General features: G+C 39.4%; 1 protein-coding gene across 2 annotated transcripts in view; it reads right to left on the bottom strand.

Moving 5' to 3' along the window:
- The window catches only part of MRPS9 (mitochondrial ribosomal protein S9), a 61,677-nt gene extending 49,312 nt beyond the window's left edge, over positions 1-12,365 (bottom strand). For both annotated transcript variants that reach the window (XM_028103990.2, XM_088026604.1), the window contains exons 1-2: positions 12,209-12,365; positions 1,277-1,456 (exon numbers count right to left, since the gene is read on the bottom strand). In XM_028103990.2, the coding sequence (XP_027959791.2) occupies positions 1,277-1,456; positions 12,209-12,343 (315 nt within the window). In that variant the 5' untranslated portion in view covers positions 12,344-12,365. The remainder of the gene's footprint in view (positions 1-1,276; positions 1,457-12,208) is intronic.
- Between the last annotated feature and the right edge of the window lie 4,693 nt (positions 12,366-17,058).

The following is a 17,058-nucleotide window of genomic DNA, read 5'->3' as shown; positions in this document are numbered from 1 at the left end:
GCATTACTTACAATACCCAAATCATGGAAGCAGTCTAAATGTCAATGGATAGATGAATGGATAAAGAAGATGTGATATACACACACACATATATACACCCTGGAATATCATTCAGCCATAAAAAAGAATGAAATCTTGCCATTTGCAATGACATGGATGGAGCTAGAGTATAATGCTAAGTGAAAGAAGTCAGAGAAAAACAAATACCATATGATTTCACTCATATGTGGAATTCAGGAAACCAACAAAACAAAAAATGAGCAAAGAAAAAAAAAGAGAGAGAGACAAACCAAGAAGTAGACTCTAACTGTACAGAACAAAATGATGGTTACCAGAGGGGAGGAGGTGAGGGGGATAGGTGAAATAAGTGAAGGGGATTAAGGGCACTTGTCATGATGACCACTGGGTGATGTATGGAAGTGTTAAGTCACTATATTGTATACCTGACACTAATATAACATTGTACATTAACTGTACTGGAATTCAAAATAAAATTTTAAAAAGTTAGAACAAGCTGCAAAGTGGTTAAATTTTAAGTACCTTTGCTAGCTATGGTGGGATGTCTGGCAAAAAGTATTATTTATTATTACTACTTTTATTACGGTTAGAACAACTCAAGAGAGGAACAATAAGAGAGTTCTAACTTTAATTCTCAAATCATTTAGAACATGCCCTGACTTTGAAAATTCAAATACATAATTAAGATAATAAAAAACACTCAACTCAGGTTTACTTATGGGATTTCCTGTAAACTTCACTATATTTCCATCACCATCTGTTTTATCATTTTGTAAGAAAGCTGAGTTTTAGACTCCACAATAGGATAAATGTTTCCAAATTGTGTATGAGCATTCACAATGGCTCCTAAGACCTTGAATCAAGAAAATTATCCATTTCTCATTAAAATCTAAAACTCACTATGCTTCACAATGCTTCAAATACAGAGTAGCATTTCTCTTTGAAACCGTGGTTCTAACTTGCAATACATAGTGGTTTTTGTCCTTATTCTGACAGATTAAAATTGACACAGAGCTAGGGGCACTTGGGTGGCACAGTTGGTTAAGGGTCCAACTCTTGGTTTTGTCTCAGGTCGTGATCTCAGGGTCATGAGATTGAGCCCCGCATCAGGCTCAGAGCCCAGCAAAGAGTCTGCTTCAGTTTCCTTCACCCTCTGCCCCTTCCCGCTAGTGCGCTCTCTCTCCCCCTCTAAAATAAATAAATCATAAAAAAACAAACTCTACAGCAATTACTTTCCCAACAGAGTAATTGCACTTACGTCAATATCCTCTTGCGTAAAAGTTTCTGGATCTTCTCCCATCATGTTGGCTAAATGTCTCTTTCCTATGTTGAACTCTTCAATCTGCTTTTTAATAAAATCCATTGTGTAAGTTTCACGTCTTAAGGCTGCAACATTTTTCTTTGTTGTTACACCTGTGGTGTGCCTTAGCCTTAATATCTAGCAGAAAATATAAACAAAGAGAAAAGATTTTAAGTTAAATAATGATCTTGTACGCCACGGTCTTTATATAAAACAGGATGTTCAAACAGTTGTCTTTATTATAGTACTCAGTTGGCAAGTCTGGGAACAGGTAAAAGGCCTGTTAAGAAAGCTGTTAGAAATTGTCCTCCCCTCAAAAGCTTGCTTTTAAAAGCCTCTCCTTACACAGTAGTTTAAACTACTGGCATTTCAACACATTAAAACCCAAAATACCTGTAAGTAATATGCTACCCTCCTTATCTACTACAAACATCCACATTTGATACCGATGGATCAAGGTCAACTAGTTGTGATATTTGACACGCAGGCAATGAAGAGTAAAATGCCACTCCCTTAAAAAGAGGCAAATGCACGTGCAGACAGAACCTAGCAAGCAGAAGTCAAGGGAAGGAAGGAGCATGTACTGGGGTATAGCACACTTAGGCTACTGGTAGTCACCTTGTTTAAGGGTACAACTATGGCCCATCTTTCAATGCCTTAAAATAATAGTTTAGCTTAGCTTAAGACAATTCTGTGGTCCTTATTTTAAGCTGATACGGCGAAGAAACTGCTTCACTAAGCACTGACATGATTTATCATTAATTTGGTTCAATACACTGATTTACAGAAATAAGGGCTTTCCCATCCTTTTAAACTATCAGTAATGATATCACACTTGCTGCTGTTGATCCTTTTATGCTGTAGCACTAGGAATTTCCCCTCAAGGCATTAATAGTTCACCTACAATAAAGGGTGCTAAAGAACCAGAAAAATAGTTTCAAATGACCGTTTAGCCACATTCAGTAGCTGGATATAGCTAGAACAGATATTTCTGGTCCTGGCTTTTTTCAAAATCTTAATCTGTGGTTCTCAAATTTCATCCCAGCCTCAACAATTTTAAGCACTCTTAAGCAATTCAGACCTTAAGAACTGTAATTCTTAGTAACTCATTCACTTCCCTTTTCATTACCATAAATTCTCTTTCGTGCATACCAACACCAACACCATCCCTGCCTCATCCATTCCCTAACTCTTCGTGAATCAGAGATTCAAGTAACTAATAATTTGTCAGTATAGTAACAAGAAGCAGAAGAAAAAATACAGACAAGTATTACAATAACCTATTAATAGTAAAAATTATGTTCTTAAACTCTCACAAATCAAAATAGTGATAAAATGATTTCTTGCTACTCTTAAATGAGTAAGATAGGGAAGGCATTTTAAAATTCCATGAAACTTTATAGTTTATTTTTCCTTGGGGGAGCACAAAGGAGTTTCTCTCTTTATATTATTAATTGAGAATCTTAAGATGCTTTATAAAGATACAGTGTCACTATCAATCAGTAAAAACATGACCCAAACTTGCTTACGTATAGTTAGCCTGCCCTTATACAGCCTCTTTGTACATCCCTGTTACCTCTCCCCACCGCCAGTGCCAACAGCACCAAATCCTCATCTCAAGAGTTTACCATCTTACTATATTTTTACTTTTTCCAGGGTTTTGCTTCTGTTTCTTTCTTTCTTCTTTTTTTTGCGATTTCATGTTTTCTTTGAATACGGGAAGATGTTGCTTCCCGTATTCAAAGTGAAGAGAAAATGCCTGTCTGCGCCAAGAATCATGGCAAAGCTATGGATCTAGAGGAGAAAGCAGCTGTCACTCAGTAGAGCTGATTTTCCCCAATGTTCCACTGCCAAAAGGATGATTACATTGCTGGTTTCTTAAGTCATATGACAAGATGTTTTGGTCCATAACTAAACAATCCATTTGTAATACAGGTGACTCCACTACACTTCCCACCGATCACCCAACCACAGCCCTCAGGAGAAATGAGTCTCCCAGTGAATATGGGAGACTTCCACTCACTGAAGTAATGAGTTCTAAAGAAAGAGTAAGATTAGGAAGAAAGTGATGAGTTCAATTTGGGGCATGACAAGTTTGAGATGCTTGATGGGCATCCCGGGAGAGATAGGTGTCCTGGAGGCAGATGGTTCTGTGGGTGTGTACACAGGAGAGATCTGAGCTAGAGATGCCGTCTGTTAATAATCAGCGTGGGACATGATGTGACACCATCAAAGTAGGGGAAATGGCAGGCATTAGTGTTAGAATAAGAAACATCTATTTTACTATGCAAAGAAACAACACAGTTTGTGAGGGAAAGTAGACGGAAAGGTAAGATTGCTTGTCTTATGACCATTTTTTTTTTTTTTTTTAATGAAACAGGACAAGAGATGGGTCTGCAGAGTAAGGGGAGACAGGTTTGATGGACCGAATACTTCATATTCAAAGAGCAATGATACAGTGGTTGTAAAGTAGACAGAACAATTAAAGAAAATAAGAAAAAAATGTAAGCACCCCTTTATACTGGATGTGAGCCAGAATAATACCAAAGAAACAGTTATGAATCCATATCCATACAATAGCTATATTTTATTAATTATCTTCCTGTTTCCTATATATTTCCTTTGTATGTTTCAGTGGTACATTCGATGTACTAATTAGTTCAGAAGAGTTCTATCATCAGGCAAATTGTACCCTTCAAATTATCAAGCATTCCATTCTCAGGCAATACTTTTACCTTGAATTTAATTCTGTTGAATCGTAATATTTTCAAATATTCAAACTTCCCTTTGCCTTTCCCTGGAATATCAGTGCCCATATTTTTCACTGAAATTTTGATTCACTTTAGTTTTTATTTGAGTCAATCTGAGGTTTTTTAATACATGAGAACATCCTATTCAAATGGACTTAATAGATACTGTCTCATTTTCTATCTTATTTTTATCTTTGTTTTTATGTTTTCATTCCTGTTTTCTTTCTTTTGCTAGGTGGTCTGTAGTTTTTTTTATATTTGTCTCTTGATCCAGCTATTTAGACACCAAACAGCCTTTTATTTTAGTAATGATTACCTTTATGTCTCTGAATAAAATGTTTAAATTATTTCTCCCGTCAACTTCAGAAAGTAACACTCATTGAATTCTCACTTACTTACTGTTTTCTTCTTCGACTATAGAAATTATCTGTTTTTCTGTCCTCCATTCATATCAGCTTCTCTCAGTCTTATTATCTCTTTGTTCTGCATCCTGTATGATTTTTAAACCTTTAATCCTTGGGATTTTTTTGTTTTCTGTGGTGTTAATTCTGCAGCCACTCTGAATTTTTAGCTCTTAAATCACTGGTCTATCTCTAAAAATCTTTCCTTAACCATTTCTTTAATCATATTTTCTTATCTCCTGTTTCATACAGCTCTCCCTAACCCAACCTTTTAAGAATGTCCTTGACAGTGTGAAGCAGTTATAGTAAAATAATTTGTGTTTTCTTCATCTCTCTCTCCCACACTGTTCCTTTTCTTTTGTTCTGACATTTTAGTATCACCTCAAGCAAAAGAGTTGATTATTGGCTTGAAGATTCATTTCTTCACTTGATTTAAAATTATCTTGTGTCTATCTATATTCTTCTGACTTTGTGACATATGGCGGCTTTCTTAGTTTTAACATAAATGAGGCTTAAAAAAACTGTAAAAAATTTTTATTGTTGTTCACTTAGGAATTTTTTTAAAAAGTCCCTACTTTGCTATTTTTCATAAAATCTCTTTAGGATCTTTAGAATCTTTTCAAAGACATTGGTATACACTGCCTAAGAATATGGCATCTGATTTATTATAAAGCCATCACAGCATCAGTACCAGATTACTGAACAGATTTATAATTGTTCTCAATTACAGCAATGATTCACACAAAAATATTTACATTCAAGAGTCCATTTCTCATTAGAACAATCCATTAAGTAAGATGATGCTGAATGTGAATCCACTAGATCTTTAGCTACGAACAGCCAGAATTCCTGGAAAGAACGTGCTTTGCTGATAAGTACAAATCAACAAAATTCTCTACAGGTTCTATTTCCAACTGAAAAGCTATGACAGAGAATTTTCCTCACACTTTGTTTTTATGGACTGGTACAGCTACAACTTGACAGATTTGTTTCTTTTTTAAGATAATCAGTGGGTCAGACAACTATAATTTCAATCAAGCCGGTTGCCAAAGAAGCAGACACATCCTGACAGAGCAGTGATGTCCCAAATTTGGCCAAATGCCAGTGCTACACACTACTTTAATGATATTACAAGTATTAAGGAGTTTCCTTTTTGTTCAATCGGATAAAAATGGAACAAAGAAGGATCTGCCGCTTATTTGAATAGAAAAGGCAAAAGAAAAAATACTCTTGAGGAATAAAAAGAAAGGTAAAGACTAAAGTCAGATTAGAGAGAACATGGATAGAAACAATATAAGGACACCAAGTGAGAAAGGATAGTAACCTTTTTGAATGAGTTTATATTTTTATCAGCTAGAGGTCTCTGAATGCAAGCAAAAGAAAATGACTTTGCTTAAGCAAAAGAGACATTTCTTAGAAGACTAACAGGGGCCCAGGACTATAACTTGAAGCAGGCAGCTAAAAAACAGGAACTCCAATGATCCACAACACATTCAAGAAGTCTGTGGCCATTAAGATAAAATGCTATTCCAACTGTCCTTAGCTCTCTGCTCAAGATCTCACGGGAGGGACCACCTAATGGGGCTACTTTGGGTCAGATGCCCCAGATTATAGTTCTTCCAGATTGTATCCAGTGGGCAAGAACTCATTCCTCCTGAGAAAACAGAGTGCCCTGCTGAAAGGGAAATGGACAATTAAAAGGTTAAATAAGGAAATCTACTACACTACTTAAGCAAAATTCACCATTTATTTTCTTTACACAATCTTATAAATTTAGAGCCTTAACATATTACCAATCAAATAAAATATAGGGGCTTTGTTTGAATTGTGCTTTAAACAAACCAACTATAAAAAATTATTGCTGGGACAACCAGGGAAATTTGAATATGGTAACAGATGATATTAAAATTACTGTTCATTCTGTCAGATATGTGCATAGTGGCATGGAAGCTTATGTTTGTCTTTTTAAAGATTTATTTATTCATTTGAGAGAGAGAGAGCACGAGTGGAGGGTTGGGGCAGAGGGAGAGGGAGAACAGACTCCCCACTGAGCAGGGAGCCCAGTTCGGGGCTTGATCCCAGGACCCTGGGATCAGGACCTGAGCGAAGGCAGACGCTTAACAGACTGAGCCACCTAGGTGCCGCCATGTTTTTTTTTTTTTCTTTTAAAATCTACCTGTTAGAGATGCACGTTCAAGTATACACATAAGTAATATAATGGAAAGTCTCAGATTTACATAAAAGCTTACAGAAAAAAAGGTAGGGAGACAGATGAAACAGGATTACAAAAACATTAATAACTGTTGAAGCCGGTTAACTTATATATACATTGCGTTCGTTATTCTATTTTTGTAAATGCCTGACTGAAAATGCTTTATTTTTCATAATAAAATTCTAAAAAGTAAACTATTTCACAAGTTCATTTAACAAATTTAAGCAACTACTATGGGCCACGCTATCTACTGAATTTTAACAGAAATAACTGTCAAGCAGAATTGAGTGGTGTTAAAACGCGAACATTGCCATACTGAGAGAAGGAAACATGAAGCATGGTCAAACTGCAGTTTTCTTAAAGTTACTAATCTATCTGGCAAAAAGGAGTGTGGCAGGTGTTCACATGTATACACATGTGCATACACACATGTACACATGCACATATCCCTATATGTAAGAACTCTTCACAAGCTTAAATTCAGGAGATGATCAGTGAGCATCTAGGAGGTATCTGTGGGCACTGTACTAGGCATCAGAGTGGGGATACAAAGGTTATGCTATTTTTCTCAAGAGTTTTACAAACCAGCTGTAGGGGAAAGACCTAAACACACAAGACACTTAGTTAATAAAAAAGAAGTAAATGTGGGTCTTTCATAGTTGCAGATAGCTTCCAAGATGGCTCCCAATGATTCTACCATTGGTATTCATCCTGTTGTTCAATCCCCTCCTGAGTGTGGGCTTCTGTAACTTGCTTGAGTAACTTGCTTCTGATGAACAGAATACTATGAAAATGATAGAATGTCACCTTTAAGATCATGTTACAAAAAGACTGTCTTCCCTCTTTTTCCCCCTCTCTTGATCAACCTGATGGAAGCCAGATGTGGTGAGCTGCCCTACAAAGACCCACGTGACAAGAACTGAGGGTGGCCTCCGGCCAGTCCAATAGCCTGGCAGGAGATGAATCCTGCTAGCATCCACACATAATGAGCAAATGGGGAGGTAGAATTCCACCCTCCAGCCTTGAGACGACTGGAGCCACAGCCAACACCTGGACTGCTGTGTTATGGGAGACTGAGGGAAAACCCAGTAAAACTGTGCCTGCAGTCCTGATGCACAGAAACCATGATATAACAAACGTCTGCTGTTTTAAGCTGCTAAATTTGGGGGTAACGTGTTATGCAGCAATAAATAACTAATTAATTTATCATCCTACTTACAACAATAAAGCATAATACAAGTAGATTTAGTCCACTAAATCTATCCTTAAAAGGACCGGATGAGATCTCAAAAGAAAAAACTTATCCCATCAAAGGAGTTTTAATTTCCATTGCTAATAAAATGGGATTTTTTCAAAATTCAAAAGTTACCTAGGGGAAAACGTAACTAATTTACAGAGCTGCAGACAGCGTTTGATACAAATGCAAGTCAATTTTTAATTTCAAAGAGTTTTTAAGAAATTTATCAGTAAACTTTATTAAGACCCCATCATAAACCAACTGGATGCTATGATAAATACAGGACATTATAAGCTCCTAGGAGACCATAAGATGAAAGAAGAAAAGAACAGATATTTAAGACAAGAACAACAATGTTTTTACAATAAAATCAAAATACACAAGGGCTAAGCCACCAAATGCCATTGATCATTCTTTGGCAGACAGTCCAATTTAACGTGGGGTGCACTGACTCAGTGAACACAGAAAGTTTAAGCACTGTTTAGTAGAAAATAAAACTAAGAGGACATATCATTGATAACTGGTAATATTAACTTTCAAAATAGAAAACTGGTCTACTGCTTTTCCTTATTATAGAAGTCATAGGGGTGCCTGGCTGGCTCAGTCAGTAGAGCGTGCAACTCTTGATCTCGGGGATGTAAGTTCAAGCCCCATGTTGGGTGTAGAGATTACTTAAAAATAAAATCTTAAAAAAAAAAATCAGGGGCGCCTGGGTGGTTCAATCGGTTATGCATTCAACTCTTGGTTTCGCTCAGGTTATGATCTCAGCGTCCTGAGATCGAGCCCCATGTTGGGCTCTGTGCTCATCAGGGGGAGGGGGGGAATCTACTTGAGGATTCTCTCTTCCTCTCCCTCTGCCCCCTGCTCACACACACTTTCTCTCTCTATATATATACAAAATAAATAAATCTTTTTTAAAAAGTCATAAATATTTCAAAAAGCTAAATTAGCATTCTTACATCATATTGATAGAGGATTTAAGAAAATCTGGGTAACCTCTGCAGTACACCATGACTGTCAACTGCTTATAATGCCAGTGCTACTCTCATTAGTGAAAGATTAAAAAAAAAAAATTCAAGTACCTTAGTATAGCAGAACAAATCATAATCTGGGCCCTGTCAAACTTTCCCATCTCTCACCATTCTCGCACCAATTATTATACCAATTATAACTGCTATAACCAATTAGTTGTTGTTGCCAGATCCACTGACTCTGTACGTCTGTCTCTTCTGTACCTATTACATCATCATAGAACAGAATACCTCTCTTTTTTCATGTAACTCCTAACTGCTCCTGAAGACTCTTATCATCTCCTTTGAGAAGCTGCCCACCACTCTACCCATTTCAACTCATTTGCATTAGACACTGCATTTCTGTGCTCTTCTGTATTTATCTCTGTAAACCTTACGGTAAACTGTGTGTAGGTCCCTGATATTCAGGGGTTTATAACCTGAAGTTTTGCCAGTCACAAATAAGATTCCCTCCTCCACCCCAAATTTGGTACACTTAGATATTTGCAATTGTAGCGGCATTAATACAAAACGTGTATACCACAAGATTGGTATGCAAGAGGAAGTCTGCTAATGAGGGTCCCAACTGAGCACACAGGAGGCACAGTTTAACAGAACTTGTTTCTTTTTCCATGTGTCATCAGTGTTTCTCACTTTTCTGACTGTGACCCACAGTAATAACTACTATTTAGATCACCACCTAGGATACACTTATACATATAAACAAAATGCAAAAATACCCTGTATGAGATGTATTTGATTATCATTATTCCACTGTTTTATAAAACATGGCCCCTAAGAAAAATGTAACTATGTTTTTTCTGAGAGAGTGAGAGAGTGTGTGCGGGAGTGGGGGGCAGAGGGAGAAAGAGAGAGAATCCTAAACAGGTTCCACCCCCAGCGCAGAGTCTCAGGCAGGGCTTGATCTCATGACCCTGATATCATGACCTGAGCCCAAATCTAGTTGGATGTCCAACCGACTGAGCCACCCAGGTGGCCTGAGAAAAATATAACTATTAATGTTAGAGATGGAAGTGAAGGAGTATTAATATTTAAGACAGACAAGCTCTGTGCCAGGAAAAAAAAAAAAAAAGCTTTATGTCTTTAACCATATATATGGTAATAGTAAGGGTCTGACTGGGGTCAGTTAAGTCTTTCAGTTATATGTGTTGCACTCCCTGTGGTAAAACATAAACTGTGACAATACTAAGGAATTTGGGGATTCGGCAATCTAAGGATCATCCCTAGAGAGTGCTAAGGGTCAATACTGTCTGGTAATTATTTGATAATGATTTGTTTACTTCACAGTGCCTGGCTCAAGTAAAGTGCTCAGTAAACATTTGCCATATGGAGGGGAAGAAAGCTTTATTTCAAGTCAGGGAGATGAAAATTAAAGTAGCAAGGAAAAATCACTGTTCACCCATCTTACTGAAAAAAATACCTGATGCCAGTAGGAAAAGGGGCACTCTCAGACATCAATGATGGAGTGTGGATTGCTACTGCCTTCCTGGAAAGCTATGTGGAAATATCTATTCAAATGTAAGATGTACACATACTTTGTAGCAATAAACTCCCAACTGGAACTCTCTCCTACACAAATAAAAGCAACAGCACCTAAGAATTATTACAGGATGTTTACTGAACATTTTATTAATGGTAAGAAAATGTGAAACAAAATAAATGTGCATCAACTATTACCACTGACATATATGGATGCATATGATAAAAAGAACATAGAGGAAGATAGAGGATACACAGAGTTTGAGGGAGGAAAAGTTAGCACCCCTTCCTCCATACACACACTTCAAGTGTCAACAATAAAAACATTCTATATGCTATAGCCCCTTTTATAGCTAACTAAGCATATACAGGGAAAATATACTCAGATGCATGAAAAATAAAATTTTCCAACATATTTTCCAATGATAAAGTATTAAGGGGCACCCGGGTGACTCAGTCGGTTAAGCATCCCACTCTTGGTTTCGGCTCAGGCCATGATCTCAGGATCCTGGGATGGAGCCCCAAGTAGGGCTCCCCTGCTGAGTGCTTCCCGCTTAGCCCAGAGTCTGCTTCTCCCTCTCCCTCTGCCCTTCCCCCTGCTCACGCTCTAATAAATAAATAAAATCTTTAAAAAAAAGTATTAAAAAATAAATGATGGATAAATGAATAGATGGACTGGTTGATTTAGGTTAAAATATAAAAGATGATTAAAAATATACAGCATTCCTTTTCTCAACAGTTTTTATTTCATAATATTTGACTTCTTTGCAGTATTTGGTACTCGTTTATCACTTTCCCTACTTAAAACATTCACCTGTTTTCCATACCACCACCCTGTCTGGTTCACTGAATGAACTTTGGCAGTTCATGCTCAATCTTTGGGAGGCTCTTCTTCCTTGACTGTTGTCCTTCAGGGCCCTGTCCCTCTATTTATTCCAGTTCAGGACACCTTCACTAGGTGTCTGAATTCACTTCCAAGGCCTTGATTAACATCTACAAGTTAACAGAGGACTTGTAAATCAGATTTCTTCTTGAACTATAAACCTGTCAATCTTTGGGCCTACTGGAAATCTCCACTTGGACATCCCAATTATAACTGTATAATAAACACATTTATATCCAAAACTAAACTCGTTTTCTTTCCTCTCAAAACTTTTCCCTCCTTTTGAAATTCCATGTCAGCAAATGGCACCATCACCCAACTGAGTCCCGTGAAGCTAGAATCTTGGCTTCTCATTGCCCTCAGGAGTAAAGGAAAAGTACAAGTTCTGGTTTCCATCTCTCCAGAGACAAGGTGTCGGGAAAATTAAGAAAACAGAAACTGCACAGATGCAAAGCACTTGTAAAGTCACTATCAAACCTATCCACGGTGACTTTCTCCATTAAGTCTTCCAGACTACTGCAGGAGTCCAGTTCTCATTCACCTCCCCTGGCGTGGCCTTCCTCCCTACTGGACCGCGGAGCAAGCGGGAAGGACCGGACCCTACACCACACCTAAGGCACCGACTCCCCTTAGCTTGGCAGCCAACTTAAGGAAGGGGGTCGCTCTAGTTCCGACTGCAGATAACTTCATCCCTCACTGCACCTGCGAAAACCAGAAACAACCTCAAGTGGCCGCTGCAAACTAATACCCATTCCTCCTCTCTCAACCTCAGACCTCTACTAGATACCCCAGACCCTTAAGTCCCCGTCTGAGGGAACGCGAAAGGCCAGGGGAAGGTAGCGGCGCCGGCTCCACATCTTCGCGCTACACGGACCAGTGCTTCCACTTCTCCCTTACCTGGAATACAGCACCTGTCTGCAACTCAGCAGCCGCTGCTTTCCCGACGCCTTGTCTCCGGGCGAGGCTAACCCTACCTCCGAGAAAAAGCCGGTAGGAAGCTGCTGCGCCGCAAGACACACGGGAAGCCGCCATATTGGCTACCGGAGACCCGGGCAAGAGGGCGAGGGGGCGGGGCCTGAAGCATGCGCAGGCGCCGGTGGGAGCTAGGTTCCGGGGGCTGTCGGGAAGAAGCAGGGGGCGTGTTCCGCGGTCCGGGGCTGCTCGTCGCTGGTTGGGTGTGTGAGCTCCCGGGGCGTGTCCGACTCCACCCCCTGGTTGGTAGTAGCCCCAAGCTGAAGTGGTAGTGGGTTGTACCTCTTGGCTTGTTTCGCCTTCTACAGCTGCTGAATTCTGTTGTTGTCTAAGTCTTGGTATGACTTCCACGTGGCTCTTTAGCCAACCCTTCCTTCCCTTGCCCAGCGCTGCACCTCGAGCTGACTCTCCCTGAACCGCAGAACCCGCGCCGCTCCCCCGCACCTCCTTCTGCCGTCTGACTTCACCACACTCCAACGCAGAGGCTGCTCTCTTTGCTCACGCCAGAATGGACCCCAAGCCTTGCCTCCTATATGTCTTTTCTACTATGGGTTTCCCCTTCTCTCTACCTTTTCACATTTTCAGGGTCCAGGGTCTCCACCTTCCTCCAGCAACTGCCAAACCACTCTATACCTTCCATGGCGCTCACACTCCTATTGTTTAACTGTGTAACGCGCAGGCTAAACCATTCACAGGTGAGGATGAAACAGTCGTAGCCTTGTTTACACGCCTCTCCCCATAGTATTAGCGCTAAGCCTTAACTTGAAATCCAATCAGAATTAAATGCACCGTCATGGAATAGAAATGAGTATACCTTGCTTTCTGAGACTTGTGTGCCCTTGAGAGTAACTCCCAGGGTGCTTTCTACAAAATACATTTTAAATGATGCAGTAAGCTGCTCTGAAAGGGTTTCCACACATTTAGAATTGAAGGACCAGGAAAATTAAAATACAAACACACAAAGTTGCCAAGCAAATACATACACCATCATTTCTTAAAACACATTTAGTCATTAAAAAGGTAGAAATGACATAATCCCAGGAAAAAAAAAGTGTTCCTTTAAATGGAATGCACTTCACTGTATTGAAAACTCACTCTGTTGTTCTGTTATTACCTTTTAGGCTAGTAAAACTTTCATCAGAAATTGGCAGAGGTTGACAAACCAGGATTTGGGAACCAAAACTTTATAGCTCATTAAAATAGATGCCTTTAGACAGCAGTTCCTATGCATTGTCACAAAAGTGTTTTTAACTTAATTGTGGATATTTAATTAAGAAGAAAACAACCAAATAAGTATGTGAAAACAGAATTTTTACTATTTCTTTAAAAATTTTGGAACATATAAGAACAAAGTAAGTTCAGAAATTAAGGTTAGGAATTGTAAAGTTTTCTATTTTTTTTCTCTAAAATTCATGTTATAATCTTTCATTAGATTACAGTAAAGTGAATTTAATACATTTCCCACCTCTAGGGGCAACACTTGGACTGCTGCATGAAATTTCCTGTGTAGCCTTTGAGTTTGGAAAAAATATACCACTATAGGTTGACATTAGGTACATAATTTGGAGTCAGAGGGAAAGATTGGGATCAGGAATGTGCTGGTAAACATTTAAAATAGAAAAAAATGTAGTTTTACCACACAGCTAAAGCTTAGATTCATTTAATTTTCCTCTCATTTACTGAGCACCTATTATGTCAGAGGCATCAGGCATCCTAGGCACAAGGATCATAAAGTCCCCAAAGTCCAATATGGTGGGGTCACAGCTAATGTGAGGGTTTAGTTCTAAAGTCAGCTTGTAGGCATAATGTTGAACTAACAAGTGCTGCTGAGACATGAGATAGCAATAACTTCTAGATGCTTCTGGTGGGAGTATAGTAGTTCAGCCCTCCTGAAATCAGCCAACCAATCCATGATGTTAAGGGGAGCACACCCTACAATCCATCAGTTACAATCCTAGGCATATACCCTGCAGAAATTCTTGCACAGTGTACCAGAAGACATGTATCATTGCCATCAGTGAGACCCCTGAACTGAGGAACTCCTAGAAGCTTCTGCCTAACTATAAATTTTATCTTTTAGAAACTAACGAATTGCTGGAACAAGAAAAAAACATTTGAATATGATCCCCCAGGACAGACACCTGTGCAGATGAATCATAAAGTGTCTGAACTTCATTATAACGTTAAAATCCCCACCCTGAGAGGGACATAAGCCTCGTTGGCATGACATACAACATATGTATAGGCATATTTTCTGAGTGGGAATGTGTAACTCTATGCCTGTCCATTGCATGCGATGATGAGACCTCCCTCTCTGAATATTCATCCCAAACCCTAATAAAAGGAACCTGCTTACCCCTGCTCTGGGAGACACAGCTTTGGAAAGATTCCCATGATCTCGGGCAACTCTACCTGGTGTAGTCTCTGTGGCTAACTCACCAAGGAGCAGACACACATCACTACACAAACATAAGAATGTTCATAACATTATTTTTTTGTAACAACAAAAGTAACCTATCTATTGATCCGAGGATGGATGGACGTCAATGACAATGAATGAATCACAATCACACGATAATCACCAGGTAGAGGAAAAAAAGGAAGTCACATATGCTTACCCAGGCTGATTCCATTTACATAAAGTTCAAAACCAGGTAACACAAAACAAGATATTGTTTAAGGGTCTATCCCTCCGTAGTAAAACCATAAAGAAAAACAAGAGCATGATCCACACCAACTTGGGAATAGTAAATAACCCAGGAAGGAGGGAGAGGGTGCTGTGAACAGGGCACACAGAAGTGTCAGTGCTCCTGCCAATGTTCTTTGTCTTTAGATAACTGGTGGATATATAGGTGTTCATCTTAACCTTGAATTTCTAAAAATATAGATACATATAACAGGTAGAGCTGATTTCATCTCACCTCCCACCGTGACTCACACCGGGAGATATGGCAGGCTATGGCAGGAATGTAAATTGGTACAATGGTGATTTCTTTTTTCTGTATTTCTCACACCCCATTTCCTTACTCTTCTCTCCTTCATTATCTCCTCTTCATCTCCTACCCTCTCTTTTCTCCTTCCCTGTGTAAATAACTTAATGATGAATGATGTAGTTTCCAGAAAATTCACACACACACACACACACACACACACACACACACACACACACCCTTTAAAGGATTCCTGGAACTACAGAGTTTTGTGAGTCAGAGTGAAAAACCATAACCTAGAAAAAACACAAAGTCTTCATGGGCCCACAGATAACTGAGCTCTTCAGAGAACTTTGGGTCAAAGATGACCAAACACTCTGTGGTTCATGGAAAGTGCACTGAGTGTAGACCAAGAAATATGTGGTATCATCTGAACTCTGCCGTAAACTCACTCTTTGACACTCGGTAGTTCGTTTAGCTTATGGAAAACCTACATTTCTCATTAGTGTAACCAAGGGGTGGATTAGACCAGTGATTCTCAAAAGTATGATCCCCAGAGCAGGAACCTCAGCATTACCTGATTATATTGTGTGTTAAATTAGATCCAAGTCAGAAGATGTTGAAGTCCTAACACCCAGTACTTCATAACATGAGCTTATTTGGAAATAAGGGTTATCTAGAGGTAATCAGGTAAAAAAGAGATCAGTGGAGTGGGTCCTGACCCACAAGGACAATATTATAGGGAAATTTTGATTTAGAGATAGACATGCACAAAGGGAAAACAATGTAAAGACACAGGAGGAAGATGACCATCCGTAAGCTGTAAGCCATGCAGCACGTGAGGCTACCAGAAGCAAGGAAAGAGATCAGGAACAAATTTTCCCTCACAGGCCTCAGAAGAAACTAGCTCTACTAACACCTTGATCTCAGCCTTCCAGCCTCCAGAATTGTGAGAGAATAAATTTCTGTTGTTTAAGTCACCCAGTTTATGGCACTTTCTTACAGCAGCCCCAAGAATAAATCCAGTATATTGTTTTTTTAAAACGTCTACAACTTTTTGGTACTCCTCCTTTTTTTTTTTTTTTTAAGATTTTATTTATTTGAGGGAGAGAGAGCACAAGAGAGAGCATGAGTGAGAAGAGGGGCAGAGGGAGAAGCAGACTCCCCGCTGAGCAGGGAGCCCGATGCAGGACCCGATCCCAGGACCCTGGGATCATGACCCAAGCTGAAGGCAGATGCTTCACTGACTGAGCCACCCGGGCGCCCCGGTACTCTTCCTTTTAAAAGGTAGAGTCCTTCCTTTTGAATATGAGCTGGATTTAATGACCTGTCTATCAAGATTATACTTTAGAACTAGTCACAAATGCTGGCTTCCTGCTTGCTCTCTGTCTCTTGAAGCCTCCACTCTGGGGAATTCAGATGTTGTGCGGTGAGACAGCCATACCGAGAGATCTGCCTAGGGAGGAACTAAAGTCTCTAGCTAACAATGGTGGGAGTGAGCCATCTTAAAAGTGGGTCCTCCAACCAAGTCTTCATATGACTTCAGCCCCCAGTCAACAGCTTGATTACGACCTCATGAGAGATCCTGAGCCAGAACCACTAATCTCAGACTCCTGGGCCACAGAAATTATGAGATAATAAATGTACATTCTTTTAAGTCACTAAAATATGGGTTAATTTGTTATGCAGCAATAGATAACAAACACACCTGGGAATTCGTTAGAAATGCAAATTCTTGGGTCCCAGGCCAGACCTACTACATCTCTGAGTGAGACCCAGCATAAAGCCTTCCAAATCTTTCACAGTTCTTCCTAAGGTCAGATTCCATTACATTTCATCAGGTGT

The sequence above is a fragment of the Eumetopias jubatus genome, unplaced genomic scaffold, assembly GCF_037043125.1.
Source record: "Eumetopias jubatus isolate StellerSeaLion01/CBP00866 unplaced genomic scaffold, mEumJub1_p1.0 scaffold_9, whole genome shotgun sequence".
Lineage (NCBI taxonomy): Eukaryota > Metazoa > Chordata > Mammalia > Carnivora > Otariidae > Eumetopias > Eumetopias jubatus.
The sequence above is the reverse complement of the archived record's forward strand: the minus strand, read 5'-3'. Positions and strand labels throughout refer to the sequence as shown.